Here is a 24,827-nt window from a genome sequence, read left to right on the forward strand (position 1 = left end):
GATTGTGACCTGAGCCCAAACAGAGTCAGACGCTTACCGACTCTTGGTAAGAGTCAGATGCTTATCGATCTCGGCTTGGGTCACGATCTTACGGTTCATGAGTCTGAGCCCCACATGGGGTTCTGCACTGACTGCACAGAGCCTGCTTCGGATTGTGTCTCTCCTCCTCTCTGCCCCTCCCCGGCTTGTGCATGCACCCTCTCAATATAGACATAGAAAAATTATTTAAAGGTTATCTCCAATTCTTGACTTACAAATTTAATTCCAGGAATATCTATATCGATCTATCGATCTATATATATCTATGTAGATATATATAGATCGATAGATCTATATTTTTTAATTTGAGGGATGAGTAGTTTAGAAGGTACAGATAACAAGAGATATTATGAATACTGGCTATTAAATGAGCATGCACTGAGCAATGGGAAGAGATTTTTACCAAAACTTTTCCTCTAAAATTACTAAGAAAAATTAAAAATCTAGTAAACATGTTGAAAGCTACCATCTGAACAAAACTAAGGAGTCTGCTGGTAGGCCAGAGATAAAAGCTGCCTGAGACACATATCGTGTGGAAGACTTAAAAGTACAGGCTCCAGTGTCAAACTTCTGGATTCATACCTTGGTTTCCCCACTTTCTAACAGTGTATACCTGGGCAAGTAACTAAGCACCTCTGTTTTCTCACCGGAAAGATGGAAAAGATGAAAGGACGAATACCATATTGAATCTTCCATTTTTAAGGAGAAGAAACTTTTTTTTACAAGTGCCTCAAAAAGCTTAAAATTCTTTATCAGTCTTCACCTTCCTAAAAGTCTACTTTCTTTTATGGTCTTGAAAGTTGAGCTTGATATTAGACTTTCTTTAAAAACACACACTCAGAGGGGCGCCTGGGTGGCGCAGTCGGTTAAGCGTCCGACTTCAGCCAGGTCACGATCTCGCGGTCCGTGGGTTCGAGCCCTGCATCGGGCTCTGGGCTGATGGCTCAGAGCGTGGAGCCTGTTTCCGATTCTGTGTCTCCCTCTCTCTCTGCCCCTCCCCCGTTCATGCTCTGTCTCTCTCTGTCCCAAAAATAAATAAAAACGTTGAGAAAAAAAAAAAAAAAAAAAAAAAACACACACTCAGAGAGTGAACAGAAATAACACCACTATTGAAAACTATTATTTTACTATCTCAAAGTCATTTAAGACACTTCCCCATACCCAGTAAAAGCTATCCTCATATACAATACAGGAATCGAGAACAAAACCCTAGGATATGAAATCAGCATCACACTTGCAAACATTTTCACTGAGCGAAGCACGGTACACAGAAGTCTATTGAGGACCAAGATTTAACGTGTATTTCCCCCATACTAAGTTCCGGCTCCCAAATAAGACCAGCGAGAAGATGTTGTATCTGCATTAAAGTACCTTAGCAAGATCTTCTTTTAACTTGTTGTACTGCACCACATCAAAATGCTGTTGCTTTGATTTCTTATGGAAGAAGTGAAGAAACTGCCTACTCTTAACAGCTGAGTAAGTATAATCCTAAAAGGAAAAACAAAAAAAGAACATGTTTTAAACATGTTTTAAATGAACATAATGTCTCTGCAAGAAAGATACTTGCCTTAGCAACACTAAAGCAAAAGGCGGCAGATGAGTAAAATATTTGCAGTGGCCAACAGAGCAAGCATAAGGCAACACGAGTTAAACATTTTGTCTTGCTTGAGATCAGCTGCTGCTTTCAAAAGCAAGCAAGCTGAGAAAAGAAATCACACATATTGGGACAGAGAGGAGCAAAAGAAAACTGTTTTGGCAAAATAGTCATGTAATAAAGCTAAAGTTACTGAATGTTTTTGCAATACATATTCAATTTTATTTATAAAATAAAGACAGAGAAAAAAATTTGATGTGTTTATCTCAATAGAGAAATTTGTGGGGGAGCCTGGGTGGCTCAGTCAGTTAAGTGTCCGACTCTCGATTTCAGCTCAGGTCATGATCTCACAGTTTGTGAGTTTGAGCCCTGCATCGGGCTCTGTGCTGACAGCTGGAGCCTGCTTTGGATTCTCTCTTTCCCTCTCTTTCTCGGCCCCTCCCCTGCTCTCTCCCTCTCTCTCAAAATAAATCAATTTTAAAAAAAAAAAAGAAAGAAATTTGTGGGCTGTACTATTTCTCTATAGAGGTTATAGTTTCTCCATGCTGTATACAAATCTCTATTCTCATGAAAAGCAATAAAATTTATCAGCTTATAAAAACTCAGAGAGCAATTCAGTAAATAAAAAGGATTTATCACTCATTATTTGAGTTGCAGAAAAAATTATTTGCAAAACATGTCCTAAACTTACCATTTTCCTAACAAACTACTCACCTGTCGAGTGACTATAAAGTATGCAAAAAAGACCATGGAATTTGCAAATGTGATGAAGTATGTCACTGGTTCCATAATATCCCAGGAGTACACCCACCAAGTGAGCCAGGCCAACGCCCCGCCCTGAACGGATAGCAATGCTAATCCAGCCCACAAAAGTCCACTGGTTTTGGCTTCCGAGCGAGCTTCGATTCCAGCCTTTATCTGAAGGGGAAAAACGGCTTAGTTCAATTTACAGTGCACCAACGTAAGGGGAAATAAAAGCAGAAGGAACAAAAGTAAAATAGTATGTATCTGCACCACTTTAAAGAGGTCTGATTTAGGAACAGGTTATGAAACATACACATTAATGAGTGATCACTTATTTCTAAATCAGCTCATTAATGAGTCACTTTTTAAATTATAAAGGTAATACCTACTTGTGGGGGGAGAAATTAAATAGTATAGAAGGGTATACGATGAAAAACTCAAGACATTCTCCTCTGAAACCTAAAATTACATGCCTATTTTCTCTGACCCAGCAATTTCACTTCTAGGAATGCAGCTTATAGATATACTTGTGCATGCATGGTTCATTACAGATCCTTAAGGGTAAAAGAGTGACAATGATCCATATATCTATATATCCAAGCTATCATGTGGCCATAGTGAGGAAGCTCTCCATGTACATAGATGGAGATCTTTCCAGGATACACCGTTAGTGAAAAAAGGGAAGAAAAATATGTAATAGCATATGCCCTTTTCTGAAGAAAGGAACAAGATAATTTATTTGTACTTGTGGATATACAGATAAAAGAAATCTAAAATGACTCATGGGTGGGGGGATATGCTAGGAGGAGGAAAACCTCCCGCTGGTCACCTTTTTAGATTTTTAAATCTTGATACAATATATCACCAACTTTTTAAAAAATAAAAACGTGGGTACACAATCCAACAAATAAAAAGTCTCTCTGCCAACCCCTCGATATATGGGCACATGTATCTTAGAGGACACAGTTAAAAGTTTCTTTTGTTTCCAGAAACTTCCTATTCAGATACAAAGATACACAGCCACCCACCCATTTTTAAAAATCCAAGTGGGATCCAAGGTTTAAAAGATGCAGTTTCTTCCCTTAAATTAAAAGGTACAGACTCCTGCCTGTTCTTCCCCCAAAAGTTATTTTTTCTCCACCAGGGATTACCTTCAGATGTGAGGAGGCCATCGCTAACCTCTGGCTGTAAATCTGTTAAGCAGAGCTGCGGCCCTGGGCCTATTCACCTCCAAAAAGAAGCTGGTGGTGCTCCAGCTAGTGCATCCCCGCACACACTCTACTCATTTACAGAGACACCGGGGCCTTGGAGAGGAAGCACAGCACAGAGTTAAAGATGGTGGCTCGAGCCGGGCCACCGGAGTTCATGTTCTGGTTCTGCCATGTATCTGCCACGTGCGCTGGCTGCCCCAGCTTCCTCATCTCGAGAATGGCAAAGAGAACACTACCAAAGGCACAGCCTCATGAGGATCAAAGGAGAAAATGAGCATATGTGGAGCATTCGCAAAAATGCTCCCGTGGCACGCACTCAACAGACTCAACCGTGATGCTTCCTAACCTGTTCAAGAGGCTGCAGCTGTCCCCTCAGGTGGTCAATTTTCTCCAGTAAATGGTGCTCTCTCTTTTTCTGAAACTCTTCTAAATGCAAAGCTGTAAACAGTCTGTGAACCAAGGATTTCACATTTTCCATGTCGGTGGCATGCTCCATACTCAGGTTTTCTGAGAAGAGACAAGGGAAACATAGGCAGTCACCACATTTTTTCCTTCAGGGTCTCTGAGTGTAGGGGATGGTACAAAATCTGAGTGCCCGTGGCTGGCCACCTGGGCACTCCAGCTCCTAGGGAGGCATTCGGTATTGGCCTTTCTTCCCATCTCCTGTGATTCCTTTAGTCTCTCCCACAGAAAGACAGTCTGGGATGAGAAATTACCAGATAGTAGGTTTAAAATTCATTATGTTTCGGTCTTTTCTTTTTTTCTTTTGTAACAGGACTTTGCTGTTTCTTTAAAAATCTTCATACAGGAAAAGTAAGGTATCCATCTACCAGAATCCAGGTGAATGCCTCACCTCAGTTTGTAACACTTTATAGTTTATGCACTCATCTCTATACCTGAGTTCAATCTAAGATCCCTCCCCTCAAGCCCCAACCATCTATCCAAAAGTTATTTTAGGATCCACAGGGGAGGGGAGCTGGGGTACTAACGTGTAAACAAAAGTATGATATACATTTGAAAAGTAAAGTGTAAGTTTTTTTCAACAAGATGCAGATCTGAAAGGAGGTTCATACGGAGAACGAGTTTTAATAAAGTTCTTTTGCTTATAGATTTCTCTTGATCCTGCCGCCTCTGTGGATCTATAAGCTCCCACACGGCTGGGCTGTAATGCCCCTTTTCTGAGGGTTATACTTGTTCCCCAGCACTGGAAGAGAACTGGAGGTGGGGGACAGGCGAGAACAAGCAGACGGACCCGCCCACCAGCAACACACTCGAGGAGCCAGGGAGGTTTATGACCGTGGAGAGTCAGGACCAGCCCAGTGAGTCTCCAGGGCCTGCCAGCAGAGTCCTCGAGTTACTTCCCTCCCATTTCCATCCACCACCTTCAAAACTCTGTTGTGGTCTTTAATCCCTTCTACATTCCAAACTAAAGCTGCCAAGAAGAAATGGAAAGTAGAAGTTCCCTTCCAGGCTTCTGAGCTTTGCAGAACAGTCAGAGCCCTTTTGTTTTGAGGAAGAAAGTACTGACATTTAAAAGGCCTACGTACAGAGGAAAGGTACAGATGGGGTACAATTCTGTCCCAAGCTGTGGAGTGTATCAGGGGCAAACAAAGCCAGACACTAGATAAAGTGACATGGATAGATTTTATTCAGTAACTACTGCAATAAGGAAGAGAGCCCAGGGTGAACTCAACTCAGTCAACTTCTATCTGTGCAGAGGTGGCTGGGCGTTTGCAGGGAGGGAGGGGAACACCAGGGGCTTAAGCTAGCAGAGTCCAGGAAGTGGAACTCCACAAAAACTGGGCACGGAGATGGCTGGTTAAGGTGACTAGGCCATTTGGGTTGGTGGCTGGCACTTATTCAAAAGAGAAACAAACAAAAGGCAGTGTACAAGTCAGGGCAAGGCACCCACCGAGCCGGGACTGAGAGCAAGAGTCACTTCCTTGAACGTCTGCACGTCAAAGAGTAGTTTCTCGGGTCCCTGAGAAAACAGTTCTGAGAGACAAGCTGTACACTTCCAAGGTGTAGAGAAAGGATTCCAAGCTTTCTCAAGTAACTGCTAGAAGGAGTTCAGGGACCGATCTATCACCAGGTTTTCCCTGAGCAAACGGAGTTCTCCGGGCACCGCTGCACTTTCTCATGCAAGCATTTTAAGAGGGCTGTAGTCATAATCCTAGGGATGCGGGCTTAAGTTGTTAGAAACTATGCTGGTGTTTGTTCAAGTCTCTCAGGGTGGGAGGAGTGGCGGGGTATTTGGGGAGAACAGAATCATTTGTGTAGACAATCTGCAATTTTTATAGGCCGAGCTTGAGGTCTAGTCAAGAAGAGGGCTCAGAGGAGCCTGACCAAAGTTTGGTCAAAGAGAGAGTCTGTCGAGTAACACAAAATGTTCATCTGAGTCCAATGACAAGCGACAGTCTTTCAGAAATGGCACCACAGAATTCGTATGCTGTATTACCAATTTAAACATTTCTCTGTGGCATCTCCTAACAAAAACCAAAAATGAGAGACTATTATTCTTTTTTCTTCAGAAGCTCTTTATTCCTTTTCTATGTGTCGTGAATGTGGGTTTCATTTTCATATCCTGAATTTTCAAATCCAAATTTGCTAATGCTTTAGAAAAGAAATGGAATTCAAATACACTGAAATCCCAAACTGGTAACTTTACAAACTTAATTTTCTATAAATCCAGCATAATTCCTCTATCATTTTCCTTCCAACCGTATCCACTGTGCCCCTGTTAGTTTAATTTACATGTGAGACTAAGTCGGATTCGATGTTCAGTGAGACAGCCGGTAAACCCGAGGGCAAAGAGATGTGGGGCACCAGGCCTCACACTTCCAAGGTCGGCCCTGCCCCCAGAGCTCAATCCCAGCAAACAGCCCCTCCAGACAGGCAGAGGGCTCTCCTCCCAATGGGCTGTCAGGAGGGAGGCCATAATTTAGTCTACTCGACCTAAAGTCTATGTGACATGTTGGGGTTTGCAGGAGGGAAGGTCAAGTAGAACAAAGAGATGCCCTGAAAACACTTATTTCCACTTGCGCTCTCAAATACTCAACCCAGAGAGCAGAAGACCTTTCAGAGTGCTGGCAACTCACTGGACATGAAATTTCCACTTTCGTATTTCTCAACTTTTGCCATCCTTCTCTCTTTGGAGTTAAATACTGCCCTGATCTTTAAAAAGAATTAACACAAGGAAGTTCACAATTGTTGAAATGACAGATTCATTTTAATTTCTCTATACTAGTTTGTATTTGCAAATCCCATAAACTTTTCAAACATACAATTAAAATTTTTTTAAATATATATTTTTCTTCAACGAATCTTCAGAGAAATGGCTGACACCGATGCTGGGGTACAAGATCAGCCTAGATCATCTAGTTATAGCAGAAAGCTTGAAATACAAATGGGGGTGGGGCGCCTAGGGTGCTCAGGTGCTCAGGGTGCTCAGCCTGAGGGTGGCTCAGTTGGTTAAGTGTCCCACTTTGGCTCAGGTCATGATCTCATGACTCGTGGGTTCAAGCTCCACGTAGGGGCTCTGTGCTGACAGCTCAGAGACTGGAGCCTACTTCAAATTCTCTCTCTCTCTCTCTCTCTCTCTCTCTCAGTCCCCCCTGCCCCCACTTGTACTCTCTCTCTTTCAAAAATAAACAGACATTAAAAAAAATTTTTTTTTAAATGGGGGCAAGTCACAAGGACATGGGAGCCAAGGTGTTGAAACTGTATTAGAAAATGATTAGTGACAGCCCCCTGTGTCCTTGTGACTTACTCTCATTTTTTTGTTGTTGTTAGCATTTTTTTAAATCTAAATCCCCTCCCCCCACCTTCCCACTCTCACTGACACCTACTAATTCTTGGCTGATGCAGAATTTAGAGAATCTGGCTATAATATGACGACTTTTTGATTCCAGCAGCACTCCCACATTTACCAGTCAGCACTTAGCACTCTAACTATAAACAAGAGCCTTCCCTTATTTATTGATCTGTTTTTGTCATTTATTTATTTATTTATTTATTTTTCAACGTTTATTTATTTTTGGGACAGAGAGAGACAGAGCATGAACGGGGGAGGGGCAGAGAGAGAGGGAGACACAGAATCGGAAACCGGCTCCAGGCTCTGAGCCATCAGCCCAGAGCCTGACGCGGGGCTCGAACTCACGGACCGCGAGATCGTGACCTGGCTGAAGTCGGACGCTTAACCGACTGCGCCACCCAGGCGCCCCAGTCATCTATTTATTAAGGCAGAGATTTATTAATTCCCTCCTTCTGTGCTCAAGAGTCTGTGGTCACAGCTTACCCAGAACACAAGTCTCTGAAGCCAATACTGGCAGGAACACTTAAACATAATGGTAGGGGCACCTGGGTGGCTCTGTTGGTCAAGGGTCTGACTCTTGATTTTGGCTCAGGTCAGGATCTCAGGGTTGTGGAATGGAGCCCTGCCTCTGGCTCTGTACTGAACATGAAACCTGCTTAAGATTCTCTCTCCCTAAGAGGAGCCCTTTTGCAACTGCTGGTGGGAATACAAACTGGTGCTACCACCACTCTGGAAAGAAATATGGAGGTTCCTCAAAAAATTAAAAATAGAACTACCCTACGACCCAGCAATTGCACTACTAAGCATTTATCCAAGGGATACAGGTGTGCTGTTTCGAAGGGACACATGCACCCCAATGTTTATAGCAGCACTATCAACAATAGCCAAAGTATGGAAAGAGCCCAAGTGTCCATCGATGGATGAATGGATAAAAAAGATGTGGGGTGTGTGTGTGTGTGTGTGTGTGTGTGTGTGTGTGTGTATGTATACACACACACACACACACACAAAGGAGAGAAGAATGAAATCTTGCCATTTGCAACCATATGGATAGAACTAGACGGTATTATGCTAAGCGAAGTAAGTCAGAGAAAAATATATGACTTCACTCATATGAGGAATTTAAGATACAAAACAGATGAATAAGGGAAGGGAAGCAAAAATAATATAAAAACAGGGAGACAAACCATAAGAGACTTTTAAATACAGAGAACAAATAGGTTTCTGGAGGAGTGTTGGGTTGGGGGGTGGGCTAAATGGGCGAGAAGCATTAAGGAGGGCACTTGTTGGGATGAGCACTGGGTATTATATGTAAGTGATGAATCACTAAATTCTAGTCCTGAAGCCATTATTACGCTACATGTTAACTAATTTGGATATAAATTCAAAAAATAAAAATAAAATAGTAAAAAAAAAAAAAAAAAAAAAAAGATTCTCCCTCTCTCTAATCCCTCTCCCCACTTGAGTGCTCTCTCGAAATAAACAAACATTAAAAAAACAAACAAAAAAAAAAGCCAGAACTGGTGAATTACTGGAGGCTCAATGCTGACGGGTTTGAGAAATAAAAACTCACACACATTTACGAGTGTTACCTCCAGGAGCCCCACCAGGTTCCCATAGTGAAGGTCAGAGATCACACATAACCTGGTGCTCAGAGCAGGGAGAAGGCAAAAAGAAACATTCTGAAACAGCGCTGAGCACTACTCTGCCCACAGCACGGACTCTACCAGAGCCTTATCTTGCTCGGAAGAAGGGCCATGAGCCAATTCCCGCTCAATCTAGCCTTCCTTTCACACATACGGGAAGGAAAAAATAAAAAGGCCAAGAAACTCTTCTGAAGGTTGCAGCCTAGGAACTGCAGCCCAATAAAATACCAGAGATTCAATCTTAAGTTTATAGAAGGCTACTCCACCCACCCCCAATACCTTTCCACCACGTCAACAGGGCTACAATTCTGTGCAAGGCACAGACCCTAAGAAAGAATTTCTAGGGAAACTCAAAGGCAACAGGGAAGAGAAAAACAAGGACACTAGAAGAAACTCAAGCCTCTGATACCTCCAGCTACAGTAAACAGTAAACCATCTCTTAGCCAGAGACAAGTAAAACCTCACACGAAAGACGTACATGCTTCAGTTTCTACCACCCAACACATCGTGTCTGGCTTTCAACAAAAAATTGTAAGGCAAGGTAAAAACCAAAGATATAGAAAAAAACTTTGAAAGGAACCCGAGGAAAGGTGTTCACCTTACCTACAGAAGAGCAAAAATAAAAATTACATCGGACTTCTCCCAGAAACTATATAAGCAGGAAGGAAACAAAAACTTCATGTTGAGAGTGATAAAGGAAATCTTCAACTTAATGTCTTGGGCCCAATACTTTGATGTTTACCAAGGTCAAAATAACTCGGCAAAACCTCAAAGCAAGGGCTCTATTTCTGCCCTGAGCACACATCGTACATCTGCTTCGTTAAAGAAAATGAGCCGAAAAGACCATTCTGAACACAAAAGAAAAAGGAAGAAACTTCCCTGTTTCCCCTAACATGAAAGTCCTACGGCCCCACATATACTAGAAACTTAAGATAAGGTCAACAACTTTCTGAAATGTCCTTTGTCTAATGATTTGCAACGTTTTATGTAAAAAAAAAAAAAAAAAAAAAACCCAACAATGTAAATAACCCTGCACCAAACATTCTTCCGCCAGAGCTCCCTCTGCTATGTAACCCAGGCAGCTGTCCTAACTCGGACGGGAATAAAACTCTCTTCTGTTCTTTTGGAAATTCTAAAAAGGGTGTTCGTTTTGTGTAGACACGAGAAAAAACACACAAACCTGGAATTCTGTTTCTCACCAAATTATCCTTCAAAAGTGAAGGAGAAATGAAGACTTTCTCAAACAAAAATTGTGAGAATTTGTTGCCAGTAGACCTACCTTGCAAGAAGTGTTAAAAGGGAAAGAAGATGATATTAAGTCAGAAACCTAGATCTATACAAATAAAGGAATTCAACATTAAAGGAGGAATAAGGGAAGACAAAATTAAAATTTATTTTTCCTTTCTCTTATTAATTGATCTACCAAACAGTCCGTTCAAAATAATAGCAGTAAAAATATACTCAATGATTACAGCTTATATATGAGTGAAATGAATGACAAGGGATGGGAAGAAAGAATTAGAAATACATGATTATTACAAGGTACTTGTAATGCCTGTGAAACAGTGTATCTAGTGTTATTTGAAAGTGGATTTAAGGGCTCCTGGCTGGCTCAGTCTGTAGAGTGTGAAACTCGGGAGTTGTAAATTCAAGCTCCATAGTGGGGACAGAGATTACTTATAGAATCGAATCGAATTGAACCGAATCGAATAGAAAAAAGAGAAATGAAAAGGAAAGGAAGGGGAAGGAAAGGAAAGGAAAGGAAGGGGAAGGGAAGGGAAGGGAAGGGAAGGGAAGGGAAGGGAAGGGAAGGAAAGGAAAGGAAAGGAAAGGAAAGGAAAGGAAAGGAAAGGAAAGGAAAGGAAAGGAAAGGAAAGGAAAGGAAGGGGAAGGAAAGGAAAGGAAAGGAAAGGAAAGGAAAGGAAAGGAAAGGAAAGGAAAGGAAAGGAAAGGAAAGGAAGGGGAAGGAAAGGAAAGGAAGGGGAAGGAAAGGAAAGGAAAGGAAAGGAAAGGAAAGGAAGGGGAAGGAAAGGAAAGGAAGGGGAAGGAAAGGAAAGGAAGGGGAAGGAAAGGAAAGGAAGGGGAAGGAAAGGAAAGGAAAGGAAGGGGAAGGAAAGGAAAGGAAGAAAGAGGACTTGGATTAATTGTAAATGTATATTGCAAAATCTAGGGCAACCATTAAAAAAAGTAAAAAGGCATCAGTGATATGCTACAAAAGAAAATGGAATCATAAAATGCTCAATTAAAACCACAAAAGGCAGACAAAGACTGGAAGACAAAATTAAGAATAAAGAAAAGGGTCAAAAAATAGACAATAAAAATATGACAGATATTAATCAAATATAGCAATAATCACTTTTAAATATCAATGGGCTAAATCACCAGTTAAAACACAGATTCGACTAGATTAAAAAAACAAGGCCTGGGGCACCTGGGTGGCTCAGTCCATTAAGCGTCTGAGTCTTGACTGTGGCTCAAGTCATGATCTCACAGTCCTGGGATTAAGCCCCTTATTGGGCTCTGCGCTAACGACACGGAGCCTGCTTGGGATTCTCTCTCTCTCCCTCTCTCTCTCCCTCCCCCACTCACATGCGTATTCTCTCTCTCTCAAAATGAACAAACATTAAATAAACATTTTTTTAAATTGAAACTTTTTTTAATGTTTATTTTGAGAGAGAGAAACAGAGCACAAGTCGGGGAGGGGCAGAGAGAGAAGAAGACACAGAATCCGAAGCAGGCTTCAGTCTCTGAGCTGTCAGCACAGACCCTGACGCGGGGCTCGAATTCACGGATGGGGAGATCATGACCTGAGCTGAAGTCAGACGCCCAACCAAGCCACTCAGGTGACCCAAAGACGCGTATAGATTAAAAGTAAAAGGAGGAAGGAAGATATATCATGCTAACACTAATCAAAAGCAAGCTGGAAGAAAAACAACAACGGTATATGGATGGATATTAACTTAGACTTGTTACAGTGATCATTTTGCAATATATATAATACTAAATCATTACGCTGTACATCTGAAACTAATATATATTATAGGATACAAATGTTATATATATATTTAAATGAAACTAATATATTATAGGATATAAATTATATATATATACATATACATGTATAAAGGAAAAAGAAAGCTGGAGTAGCTATGTTAATTTCAGACACAGCAGACTTCAGAGTAAGGAAAGTTGTCGTGTATAAAAAAGGCATTACATAATTACATAACAGAGTCACTAAGAAAACACAGCAACCCTTAACACTTAGTAATTAACAACAAAGTGTCAAAATATGAAACGGATAGAACCACAAGGAGAAAAGAAATCCAGTAATAGTTGGAGTCTTTAATACCTATTAGATATAGAACAATCTAGCCAACAAAAAAATCATCAAGGACACAGCTAAACTCAACAGTACTGTCAATCATACAGATAGAATTAACATCTATAGACTATTTCATCCTAAAACAGAAAATACACATTCTTCTCAAGCTCACATTGAACATTCACCAAGATAAGCCTCACTTGGGGTCACATCCAAAACAAATGCAAAAGAATATAAATCGTACAATATATGCTCTCAGACCACAACGCAATTCAAATAGAAATCAAAAAGATGGCTAGAAAATCTCAAAATATTTGGCAATTAACACACTTCTAAATAATACACGGGTCCAAGAAAAAATAAAGAAAAATTAGACAATATTTTGAACTACATGAACATGAAAACACAACTTACCAAAACTTGTAGGATGAAACAAAGCAGTACTCAGAGGGAAATTTATAGCACTGAATGCATATATTAGAAAACAAGAAACACCTAAAATCACTAATCCAAAGTTTCCACTTGGAAAAAAAGCAAATGAAATGCAATGTAAGCAGAAGAAATAAAAATCAAAGCAGAAATCAATGAAATTGAGAACAGATAATCAATAAAGAAAATCAATGAAACTAAAAGCTGTATCTTTGAAGAAACCAATAAATTTGATAAAATCCTAGCCAGGCCAACAAAAAAAAGAGAAGACACAAATTACTAATATCAGAAATGAAAAATAGGACATCATTATGGATCCCAGGAACATTCAAAGGATAATAAAGGAAACTATGAATAACTCCTTGCTTGCAAATTTAATAACCCAGATTAAATGGACCCATTCGCTGAAAGACACAATCTGCCAAAACACACACAAGAACTACTAGACAATCTGAATAGGCCTGTATCTATTTTTAAATTGAATCAATAATAACCTTTAAAAATGCAAAGCACTAGGCCCAGATAGGTTCACTGGTGAATTCTACTCAAATTCTACTCAACATTTAAGTAAGAAATTATACTAATCCTCTACAATCCTTTCCAGGAGATAGAAGCAGAAGGAATAATTCCTAACTCATTCCATGTGGCAATTACCCTAATGCAAAAATCGAACAAAGACATTACAAGAACATTAAAGACCAATATCGCTCATAAACAAAGATGCAAAAATCCTCAACAAAATATTAAGTTGAATCCAACAATGTATAAAAACAATTATACCCCATGATCAAATGGGATTTATTACAGAAATGGAAAGTTGGTTCAACTTTTCAATTAAAGCAATCCATCACACCAATAAGCTAAAGAAAAGTCACATGGTCATACCAGTAAATGCAGAAAAGCATTTGACAAAATCCAATTCCTATTCATGATGAAAACCCTAGCAAAGTGGGAATAGAGGGAGACTTCCTCAACTTGATAAAAACATCTAACATCACATTTATTGGTGAGAGACTTGAAGTTTTCCTGATAAGACCAGGAAAAAAGCAAGGGGTCTCCTCTCACTACTCTTTTCAAAATCATACTGTAAGTTCTTGCTAATGCAAGTAAATAAAAAAGGATATAAAAGATGAACAGATTGTGAAGAAACAAAAGTGTCTTTGTTTGCAGATGACCTGATAGTCTACATAGAAAATCTGAAAGAATTGACAAAACAAAACCGCTGGATCTAAAAAGCAATTATAGCAAAGCTGCAGGATACAAGGTTATGATATAAAAGTCAATCACTTTATATACATCAACAAGTGGAATCTGGAAATTAAAAACACATTACCATTCACATCAGCACCTAAAAAACTGAAATACTTAGGTATAAACGTAACAAGTTATGATCAAAACCTTTATGAGGAAAACTGTAAAACTCTCGTGAAAGACATCAAAGAAGGATTTAATAAATCAAGACCTATTCCACATTCACGGGAAGTAGGACTCCATACTGACACGATATTAGTTCTTCCCAACTTCATCTACACATTCAACACAGTCCCAATCAAGATCTCAGCAAGATATTTTGTGGATACCAACAAACTGATTCTAAGGTCAGAAGACCGAGAATGGCCAACTTGGTATGGAAGAATAAAATCAGAGAACTGACACTCCTCGATTCCAAGGCTTACTATAAAGCTACAGGAGTCAAGACAGCATGGTATTGGTAAAAGAACAAACAGATCAATGGAATCAAATACAGAGCCCAGAAACAGACCCACATAAATATAGTCAACTGATCTCTGACCAAGGAGCAAAGGCAACACGATAGAGCAAAGGCAGTCTTTTCAACAAATGGTGCTGGAAGAACTAGACATTCGCATGCAAAAACAAACAAAAAGAATCTAGATTCAGACCTTATACCCTTCACAAAAATTAATTCAAAATGCAAAACTATACAACTCCTAGAACATTGGGAAAAACCTAGATGCCTCTGGGTATGATGATGACTTTTTACATGTACCAAAGGCACAAACCATAAAAGAAATAAATGATATACTGGACTTCATTAAATTAAAACTTCTGCCCTACAAAAGACAATGCCAAGAGAATGAGAAGACAAGCTACAGGCTGGGGAAAAAATATTTGCAAAAGAGAGATCTGCTAATGAACTGTTACCCAAAATATGCGAAGCAGTCTTAAATCAACAATTTAAAAAATGGACAACCGGCTTTAAAAATGGGCCAAAGACTTGAACAGACACCTCACCAGAGAATACAGTAAGCATGTGAAATCATATGCCATTAGGCAAGTCAAGTTAAAAATACAAGCTACCATCATTACACACCCAGGAGAATGGCCAAAACCCAGACACTGACAACCATAAAGGTTGTCACGGATGTGAACAGCAGGAACTCTCACTGCTGGATGGGCATGCAAAACGGTACAGCCATTTTGGAAGAAAGTTTGTCAGTTTCTTAAACTAAACATACTCTTAACATACAATCCAGCAATCATGTTTCTTGCTGTTTACCCAAATGAACTGAAAACTTATGTACACACAAAAACTTGCAAATGCTATATACTGTATGATACCCACTATAGAACATTCTAAAAAAAGACAAAACTATGGAGACAGTAAAAAGATTACTGGTTGCCAGAGGTTAGGGGGGAGGGAGGGATGAACAGGCAGATCACGGAGGACTTTGGGTAGTGGAATTACTCTAGATGAGACTATAATAGTGGATATATGTCATTATACATTTTTCAAAACCCAAGAGTGACCCCTAATGTCAACTATGAACTTTGAGTAATAATGATGGGCCGGTGTAGGCTCATAGACTATAACAAATGTACCACTCTGGTGCTTGATAGTGGGGAGGGCTATGGGGCAGGGGACAGAGAGAATATGGGAACTGTATACTAATCTGCTCAATCTTGCTGACAAACCTAAAACTACTCTAAAAAAAACAAAAACAAGTCTCTTTTTTAAAAAAAAGAGTTAAGCATTGTACAATACACACTTAGATTCATGATTTTCAGGCCTACTTCTAAGCCTTAATTTCAGATTAAGCATTTCAAGATCCTAAAGTGAAGTTTCAGAGTGTAAAAACAGTATATGAGACTAAAAGCCCTGCTGGGCAACTTCTACTTATCATTCATACCCCTGCTAGAAAACCTTAGGCATCAGTTCTCCAAAGCCTTCTTGGTCATTTGGTTAATTTAAAAGATTCTTAGGCTTACTCCCTGTAAAAGTCCCACCACTAAAGGGAAATGTTAAGACAGTTGCATAGTCGTGTTTCTTACCTTTCTTAGGGCACTGAACATCATATGTTATTTTGTTAATGACAAGTTTAAAATCATTCATTAGCAAAATTTCCATTAAAGTGGTAGCTGGAATTTCACGGCCATCTGAAAGAAAATACACAAAGCAAAATTACGTCCTTGTTTTAGAACATAAGAACCATTTTCCAACATATAGAAAAATACTAACCCAGGTCCTTACAATACAGCAGTGGACATTTTCTTTTTGGGAGGCTAATCCCCAATACTGTTCCCATGGGGTGGGGGGTGGGAATCCTCCCTTCTTGCTCTACCTCTGAGTACACTAGACAGCCAGAGCAGGCAGGTGCTCCCTTTTCTCACTGTCAAGGAAGCTGGGATCCAGGTGGATGTTCCTGGCGAGACTGTCTCTGCCAAGGTCATGTGAAGATTCAGGGGAGATGGGAACTCTTCACAGCAAAGCCAGAGCACTGGAGGTGTCATGGGGGGTGGGGGTGCAGATGAGTGGAGCCCATCAGGTGGATCTTAGGCTAACTTGGATTTTGCTCACGTCCTCCCTCGGTTCCTGCCTTCTTCTGAGCCTGGCTTTCTGTCAAATGCCAATCTCCAGAGCTGACACCTTCCTCTGCTCAGCCAGAGTCCATTACGTGCTACATACAGCTGTGCCCCTGACTGGAATGTGTAAGGCACACAGGTAGCATTTAAAAGCCTACTTTTAAATTAGTAGAGGCGACTGATTTGTTAAAACTAGGTGGCCAAATACACTGCCAACCATTACCACACAGGGCTCCCTGCTGTTCTAGCTGGGGCAAGGTGAATAGAGGCAAAGCTACGGGATGGGGGTGCTAGGGACGGTAATAAACATAATCAAACCTAAAGGGCAATCTGCTTGTGTGCAGTTTATTTTATGGAGTTAGAAAGTGGTAGGAAAGATTCTAACAGTAATTTCAATTATCCTAGGAACAATTCAGAAAAAAAAAAAAATCTCTTGGAAAATTTTAACCTCAGCGTGCTTTGCATAACTTCTCATATAGCCTAGTTTGTATTATATTTTTGACCTTTAATGTAATCCAGGTTTTAAGAAAGCAAAAAACTGGCGCTGGGTAGGGGTTTCTCCCTTTAGAACAGTCCACATAGAAGTGATATAAAGTCCAGGACATGTATCTTCTCCTAGCGTGGCATTTGCCTGGCTACATTCAACCAAAGCTATTTCAGCTACATTAATATGCATGACAACAGTAATGCTGCTTGTAAAATTGGGAAGAACCCGGCTGTCTGCCTCCAGTCTGGCTCTCTGTAGTTCTTTTGTTCTAGAAGGCAGCGAGTCAGTTTGCACCTGGGTCTGTTCCTCGAATTTGGCTGTTTGGGTTCCTGTTCATCAGCTGGGGTGACATCATTTTCCCAGGAATTGCCAAATAATTCAACCCACACTATGGGCAAAACTGTGACAAGCTTCGAACACTCTTTTCAAGCCCAAATTAAATGCAGGCAAATTCCACCCACACGGCCTCTTTTTTTTTTTTTCCTAAAGATCAGTAATGCACCATTTTATGTGACTTTGCAAGTGTCATTTAAAAATTTACATTTAAATGACTTCAAACCTGCTCCTTAAAATAGGACTATAAAAAGAAATCACCTGAGTATGGTTTCTCAGTTGAAGTACTACATTATCCTTTATACTAATACAGGAACAGCAAAAGACTGATGCAAAAAAAAAAACACTTTGAAGGGGCTAATGATGCAGCCTTGCATTTCTCACCTATTCTTGGGCAAGTATCGATTTAAACCCCAATACAGTGTTTTCACTCAGTCCAAAGAGACATTTTTCTCTAAGATCTCCAGTCTTTTCCTTTGTGTTTTATGTTTCGAAGCTACTTAGTTTTTCAGAAACAAGCAGGGTATACACGTCACTCACTGCTTTCACCTCACTTGTATCATTCACTCACGGGGTGCTTACGGGGTACACACTAGCAGGCGAGTACTGTGCTCAGTGCCCCACTGGGCTCACACCTGCCTGCTCTCAGGAGCTTAGGAAGGCAGGCGCATTGGCCCTGTAGTGAAGGTCCATGGGTGTTCAGGGCTCCCGTGACGGTTCAGTCTAGTTCAGGGATGAAGTATTAGGTCACAGTGGCCACAGGACTAAAACCTTATTCTCTAATCCTGGTTTCATCAGGAAGAAAGCTACCCTTCCAGTTAAATCCAAAGTCCTTACAACAGCCGATAAAAAAGCTTTCGTCCCTCTGATCTTACCTCCACCCAGCTGCCTCCTTTGCAGTCACAGTAAGGCTGGCTCCCACAACGGGGCCTCGGCCAGCCAAACTTCCCCCATCTACACAGCTCCCTCTTCCCTTCCAGGTCTTCCCTCCAGGGTGACTTAGCGGGCACCCTCCCCACCCCCGGAACCCCACCTCCCCTAGAGCATCTCTCCTCCCCATACCTCCCCCCCAGCCCCACACTCTGAAAGCACCTCCTGCCACAGCACACAGCCCCCCACTCTGTGAGCATCTCCCCCTCCACCACACTCCCCCACACCCCCCATTTGTGGGCACCTACCACCACACTACGCTCCCCCGCTGGAGAGCACCTCCCTCCCCACCACTGTCCCCGCTCTGCTTTTGCTTGGCAATATTCATTATCTGACATACTGCATATTTTACTTCATCATCTTTTTCTTTCTCCTCTTAAAATACAACCTCAATAAGAGCAGGAGGTTTTGTGTTTTTTGTTTTGTTTTGTTTTGTTTTTAATCTCTATTGTTCTTTGCCTCTGGCACCTAGCACATTACCTGGCATATATTAGATGCTCAATCTGTTGAGTAAATAAATTCTTAATTTCTATTTTTCCAACTTCTATATCCAGACCTTATTTGGTTCTGAACTTGGAGAGGGAAGAATATTTATTTCCTTTTCAAAACTGCAACAGTAATCATTAACACTTTAATAAGTTTATTCTGAGCATGTAACACTACAATAAAATAAAAATGAAAATTTGGTCATTTATCTCTATTTGCAGCCTCTGTGTCATTAAAATTTTCTCAGAAAAAAACCTTCGGGCTAAGTTTATGAAATAAGTAACTAAAACGTACACTAAACTTATCCCATTAATTTTTTATTCAACAGAGTTAATTTTTTTATATCACAGATATACAAAAATGGACACAGTAAAGGTCAACCATTTATTATATAATGAATTAAAGAATCAACTATCTAGAACAGAAACAAAACAATGGTTCAGAAGAAGAAAAAAAGACAAGTTGAAAAAATATATATATACCTGCTGTCAAGATGGCTGCAGTTTTGACACCTTTATCTTCATTTTGTAGGTCCCGAAGGAATGAACCAACTGTTGATAACATTGGTTTGACCACAAATTGACAACGCTCTTTTCTGGATGGCAAAGTAAGGGTTATCAAGGGAAGGCCATGTCTATAATTAACGGTTATTTCTGTTAAGGAAAAAAAAGTAGGAATACAGGAATAGGTAAAATTTAGTTTTTAAAAAACAACTTTAAAATACAAGATTCTATAGAAACGCTTAAATATGGAATTCATAACCCTCTGAATTCCTGTAATAAGGCACTACTATAGGGCCTTCATTATACTACAATTTACATATTCTCTAGCGTTCTATAACATTTTATTATAATTATCTGCTTAAAGTCTTGCCAGGTGAAGAGTTAAGTTCTTCAAGGCAGAAACTGTTTCTAATTCATCTATAAATCCTATGATCGATGGGGTGGGAGTTTGCCAAAAGACATCAGAGACATTATGGCAGCAGAGAGGGAGGAACTGAACTAAGCGTGGGGCGGGGAGAACGTGGAGGGGCATAAGAAAGTCCTTTTTGTTCAAAACCCATATTTCTCCTTTTATTTGGAAAAATGGAAACACCTTAGCGTAGGAATCAAAGAAGTGATAAGAAAGCTTACCATCAGGGGGCACCACTGTACTATAAAGATGTGACTGACTGTATTTTAGATTTCCACACAGCTTCACACACAAAACCTGAAAGAAAGATTATTTCTTCTTTTAGAAAAAGTGGGAAAGTTGAAATAAGTGTCTTTACCAGAAGATTTTTTTTAACCTTACGGGACCAGCATGATAAAAACTTCAGCTTCCCAGATAAACCCTTGGAGAAGCTCACTACACCTTTTTGACTGCTTTCTTGTCCCATATGGTAGGCACTAGCCACTAGTGACCATGAAAATTAAAATTATCGCTAAAAATTCAGGTTCTCAGTACAGTTTCAAGTGCTCGAGAGCTCCGTGTGCCTAGTGGCTACCATGCTAGCACCGAAACAGAACATTTCCATCATCACAGAAAGTTCTACCTGATAGAATGGCTGGTCCTAAAACATCTAAATGGCCACTTTTCTATGGAACATGTTTTAGCATTGGTGCTTGTGTTTACAATTGTACTGGACCCAAAGGAAGGCCAGATGACATCATGGTGCACTATGTGCACAAAGACACTGTGGAAGTTAGTAGAAAGAAAGGGCGCTGAAAAACTGGTTCACAGGCAAAAGAACCTGTTCCAGAAGAATTAGTACCATGGTCACAACATCCGGTTTTGTTTTGTTTTGTTTTTTATTGTATCACCTTGCGAAGAGTTTACTAGCAATAAGTTTTCCAGTAACTATGCAATGAAGAATTCTTTTCCAAACTGGATTTCCAACCCTTCATTTATGCGAGTTGGCACTGTTAAATCATGTAGTTAAAAATGTGCTCACTGCTATGAAAAATGAAACAATGAGTGACTCAAATGATGTTCCATTATGCTCAAAATCAAAACAAAGTTCTCAGTAAGTGAAACAAAACATTCAAATATATATTTCTAGTATTGGGGTGCCTGGGTGGCTCAGCTGGTTAAGTGTCAGACTTCAAGCTCAGGTCATGACCTCAGGTTCATGATTTTGAGCCCCGTGTTGGGCTCTGCTGACAGTGAGGAGCCTGCTTCAGATTCTGTCTCCCTCTCTCTCTGCCCCTCCCCCCGCTGCATGCTCTCTCAAAAATAAACATTAAAAAAACCCAAATACATCTTTCTAGTATTAAACACAACACAGGCTACTAGTTACAACAAGATATCTGTCATATTAATTTAAGACTTCAGTTGAATTTTATTTCTAAAAATAACTACAATGAAAAAGAAAAAAATCTGATTATTTCTTAAAACAGATGTAGCTCTCAATGAGTAAAGATATGCAGAAGTTTTCCAAGTTTGCATAATGGATGTTGTACTACTGTTTTTTTGTTTCCTACTACTTTTAAAGTATAAGAAACTAAGAAAAATATATCCACTTGAAAACACATCACAATTCTCTACCAAAATACTTCTTTAAAAACATTTAATGATATAGAGGCGCCTGGGTGGCTCATTCGGTTAAGCCTCCGACTTCGGCTCGGGTCACGACCTCACAATTCATGTGTTCGAGCCCCACGTCAGGCTCTGTGCTTACAGCTCAGAGCATGGAGCCTGCTTCAGATTCTGTGTCTCCCTCTCTCTCTGCCCCTCCCCTGCTTGTGCTCTGTCTCTCAAAAATAAATGTTAAAAAAAAAAAAGTAATATAAATGCATTTAATGATATGATTCTCTATGTATAAAAGTCTAATATAAATGTAGGGCATAAAACTTAAAAGCCTTTCCCTTACCTCTGCACCATCCCACAACTTCCCCCAGAGATCATCGCTGTTAGTGGTGATAAAGACTCTCTTCTTGACTAAACTAGTCCAGCTCCTCTAAGCCTGATGGAGCCCCACCTTGGGCATGTCCTCTAAGAACCCAGTTTTAGCAAGAATCCCGTCAGTTTAGCCAGAATCCTCCCCCCCTCAATATCTAATCAAATTCCTCATTCCCCACAATCCCCCAGGTATTGGCATTATCTGATCATTCTAGTCAGGCTTCAGCAAGAATCCTGGTAGGTCAGTTTAGCACAGAATTACCCTATCCTGGTAGTAACTTTCCATCCACTGCTCCTACCGCCACCTCACCTTGCTCCTTGGAAGCAAATTCCCGTTTTTTTCCTTGTTGTATTCAGACTTGAGCCCATCTCTCCCCCCACTGCAAAACCCCACTGCTGTGGTCTCCCTGAATAAAGTCTACCTTACCATTCTTCCACCAAGTGCCATGGATAATTTTCTAACAGTGATTTGGCATGTATCTGTCCAGACTTTTTTCTATAGATGACCACTTTTACATACTAAATTTTATGCTAGGGTCTGTATAAAGCCAGACAGTCTATGAGTCAGGTTCCTAGATGCCAGTGATAATTCCTGATCAGAAAGTACCCATTATCACTTAATGTGCTGATGAAGTTTCTGGTCTACTATGGAGGAAATCATTTTAGAGGCAACCAGTTGTCACCCAGGAAATGCTGAAAGGCAGAGCAGCCAGAGAAAAATACCAAGGCTTTCTCAAGCATGTGTATGCCTCTAAGAATCACCTGAATAGGGGAGCCTGGGTGGCTCAGTGGGTTAAGAATCCAACTCTTTATTTCAGCTCAGGTCACAATTTCACGGCTTGTGAGATTGAGCCCTGTGTCTGGCTCTGTGCTGGCAGTGTGGAGCCTGCTTGGGATTCTCCGTCTCCCTCTCTCTGCCCCTCCCCTGCTCGTGTGCTCACTTGCCCTCAAAATAAATAAACATTAAAAATTTTTAAAAAGAGCGGGTGCCTGGGTGGCTCAGTTGGTTAAGCATCCAACTTCGGCTGCTTAACCGTGATCTCGCGGTTCGTGAGTTCGAGACCTGCATAGGGCTCTGTGCTGACAGCTCAGAGCCTGGAGCCTGCTTTGGGTTCTGTGTCTCCCTCTCTCTCTGCCCCTCCCCCGCTCGCACTCTGTCTCTTTCTCAGAAAGAAACATTTTTAAAATTTTAATAAAAAAGAAAGTGTTGGCGGGAAAAATGAAAGTGAAAAAAGGAAAGAAGGAGTAAAGGAAAAAATAAGGAACAGAGTTAAAAAAAATTTTTTTTAAAGAATCACCTGAATATTCCAATACCATCTGTTGTTAAGAAGATAGGGCTTGCTAAAAACACAGATTCCTGGACTTCACCCTGGGATTCCTGATCTAGTAGGTCTGAAATAAGGGTGTGAAGATTACACTCTGAGTCTGAGTAGCTGGGCTCTAGGGGACCCTCCATGGCTTTCAGGAAACTATGTGAAATTTCTGCACAAAATCATTTTGAATACCAAATGTTTAGTGCTGGGTCAAGGGTTACTGCCTTCAAAGGACACTCAGTATCATGACAAAAGAGGACTCGGGCTTCTCTTCAGTATGTATTTTTCCTAAATATAATTCTAATCACTTTACAACCTGCTGAAAACTTCTTAGACTTCAACAGCCTACGTAAAGTAGAAAGAACAGTGGCCCTGGATGTGCAAAACCTGGGATTCTAAAGTCAATTCAGCCACTTAACAGCTGGGAGATCACAGAAGTCATAGGGCTAACTCTGCTTTGGTTTTCTCAAGGGTTAGGTGGGAATTCTCTACCTTGTAGAGCTGGTATAAAGATTAAGTGAAACAAAGTATAAGGTACAGTTTATGAGTTCAGCAAGGGCATCGTGGACCAACCCACCTCCACAGCTTTATCACGTACTGTTCTCTTACAGCACGAACTTAGGCTGAAGTGAAACAAGCCAAGAGTCATGGACTTATCATTAAAGTGCCTTCCTTATCCACTTCTGCCTAGCAAATCCTGTCATTCCCTCCAGGTCCAGCTCAAAAGCCATTTCTTCTTTAAATCTTCCTGCAAGGTGATGGTCTCCTGGACAGAACACAGGCTTTGCAGTTAGAACAAGCTGGAATCCAAGCTTCAAGATATACCAGCTCCCCTGATCTTTGACAGGCAGAGGGTGCCTTGGGTTATGAGAAAGAGGAGACAGCTCTAGTTTGAAGAGGACAAAAGGGAATATTAATATGGGAGAGGTTTGTTTGAGCCTTCAAGTAAATGGGCACAGACGTTAACAGAAAGAAGATATATAATGAGCATGTGTTGGGGTCAATTAACAAGATTAGACTTTTTCTGGAGCTCTGCCATATTTTAGATTAATTATCTTTATTACTGTTAATAAAATCAAGATGCAGTTTCCATTCAATATGGTGGTATAAATTCACACTTAAGGGACCCCTCTATTCAAAACCATCACACATATCTCCTTGTACCAAAAACAAGACAGAAACACAATGTGACAAGCGAGGCCCAAGTGGATAGTCAGCTAGATTCTGGGTCCTATGGAAGAAAGTGTTTCAACAGAAAAATGTACATTGTCTACAGCACACTTTTTCAAGTTAAGACACTCTGGCCCTTGTACCGGTTTGGAGTAATTTAACGGATAAGTATATAAATTTCGTCCAATCTGGTAGTGATCCAATTGACTACTCACACACCCCCCTAACCAGTTTTATCTCTAACTGCAATTCATTTTAAAATTATTTTTTCCATCTAATTTTGTGCACTTTTCATTCTTCCTTTTGGCTGAATATAACATCTGCCTGGTTTCTTTACTTCATTAGAGTTAAGTAAATTCCTTAATATGTGTTCATTTTTATAACTCTGTGACAGTCATATTTTTACTTTTTTTTCTGAAAATTGTAAGAAGTACCTGAGGGTTTGACTCTTTTAGGGTAGAAGGAACTAAAAGCAACCCATGGCATGCCTTCCAGTGATATTTATTTACTTATTTATTTTTTTGATAGTGAGAGGGAGCAGGGGAGGGGCGGAGGAGGAGGGAGAGAATATTAAGCAGGCTCCATGCAAAGCATGGAACCCGATGTG

At 40.4% G+C, this 24,827-nt stretch overlaps 1 protein-coding gene across 1 annotated transcript in view; it reads right to left on the minus strand.

Annotated features, from left to right (window-relative positions):
* The window catches only part of MCUB (mitochondrial calcium uniporter dominant negative subunit beta), a 91,336-nt gene that overhangs the window by 835 nt on the left and 65,674 nt on the right, over positions 1 to 24,827 (minus strand). Inside the window, 6 exon segments of the mRNA XM_045470605.1 lie at positions 1,411 to 1,527; positions 2,348 to 2,551; positions 3,935 to 4,095; positions 16,091 to 16,195; positions 19,340 to 19,510; positions 19,991 to 20,066. Coding sequence (XP_045326561.1) covers positions 1,411 to 1,527; positions 2,348 to 2,551; positions 3,935 to 4,095; positions 16,091 to 16,195; positions 19,340 to 19,510; positions 19,991 to 20,066 — 834 coding nt within the window.

Source organism: Leopardus geoffroyi, chromosome B1 (genome assembly GCF_018350155.1).
Source record: "Leopardus geoffroyi isolate Oge1 chromosome B1, O.geoffroyi_Oge1_pat1.0, whole genome shotgun sequence".
Taxonomy (NCBI): Eukaryota; Metazoa; Chordata; class Mammalia; order Carnivora; family Felidae; genus Leopardus; species Leopardus geoffroyi.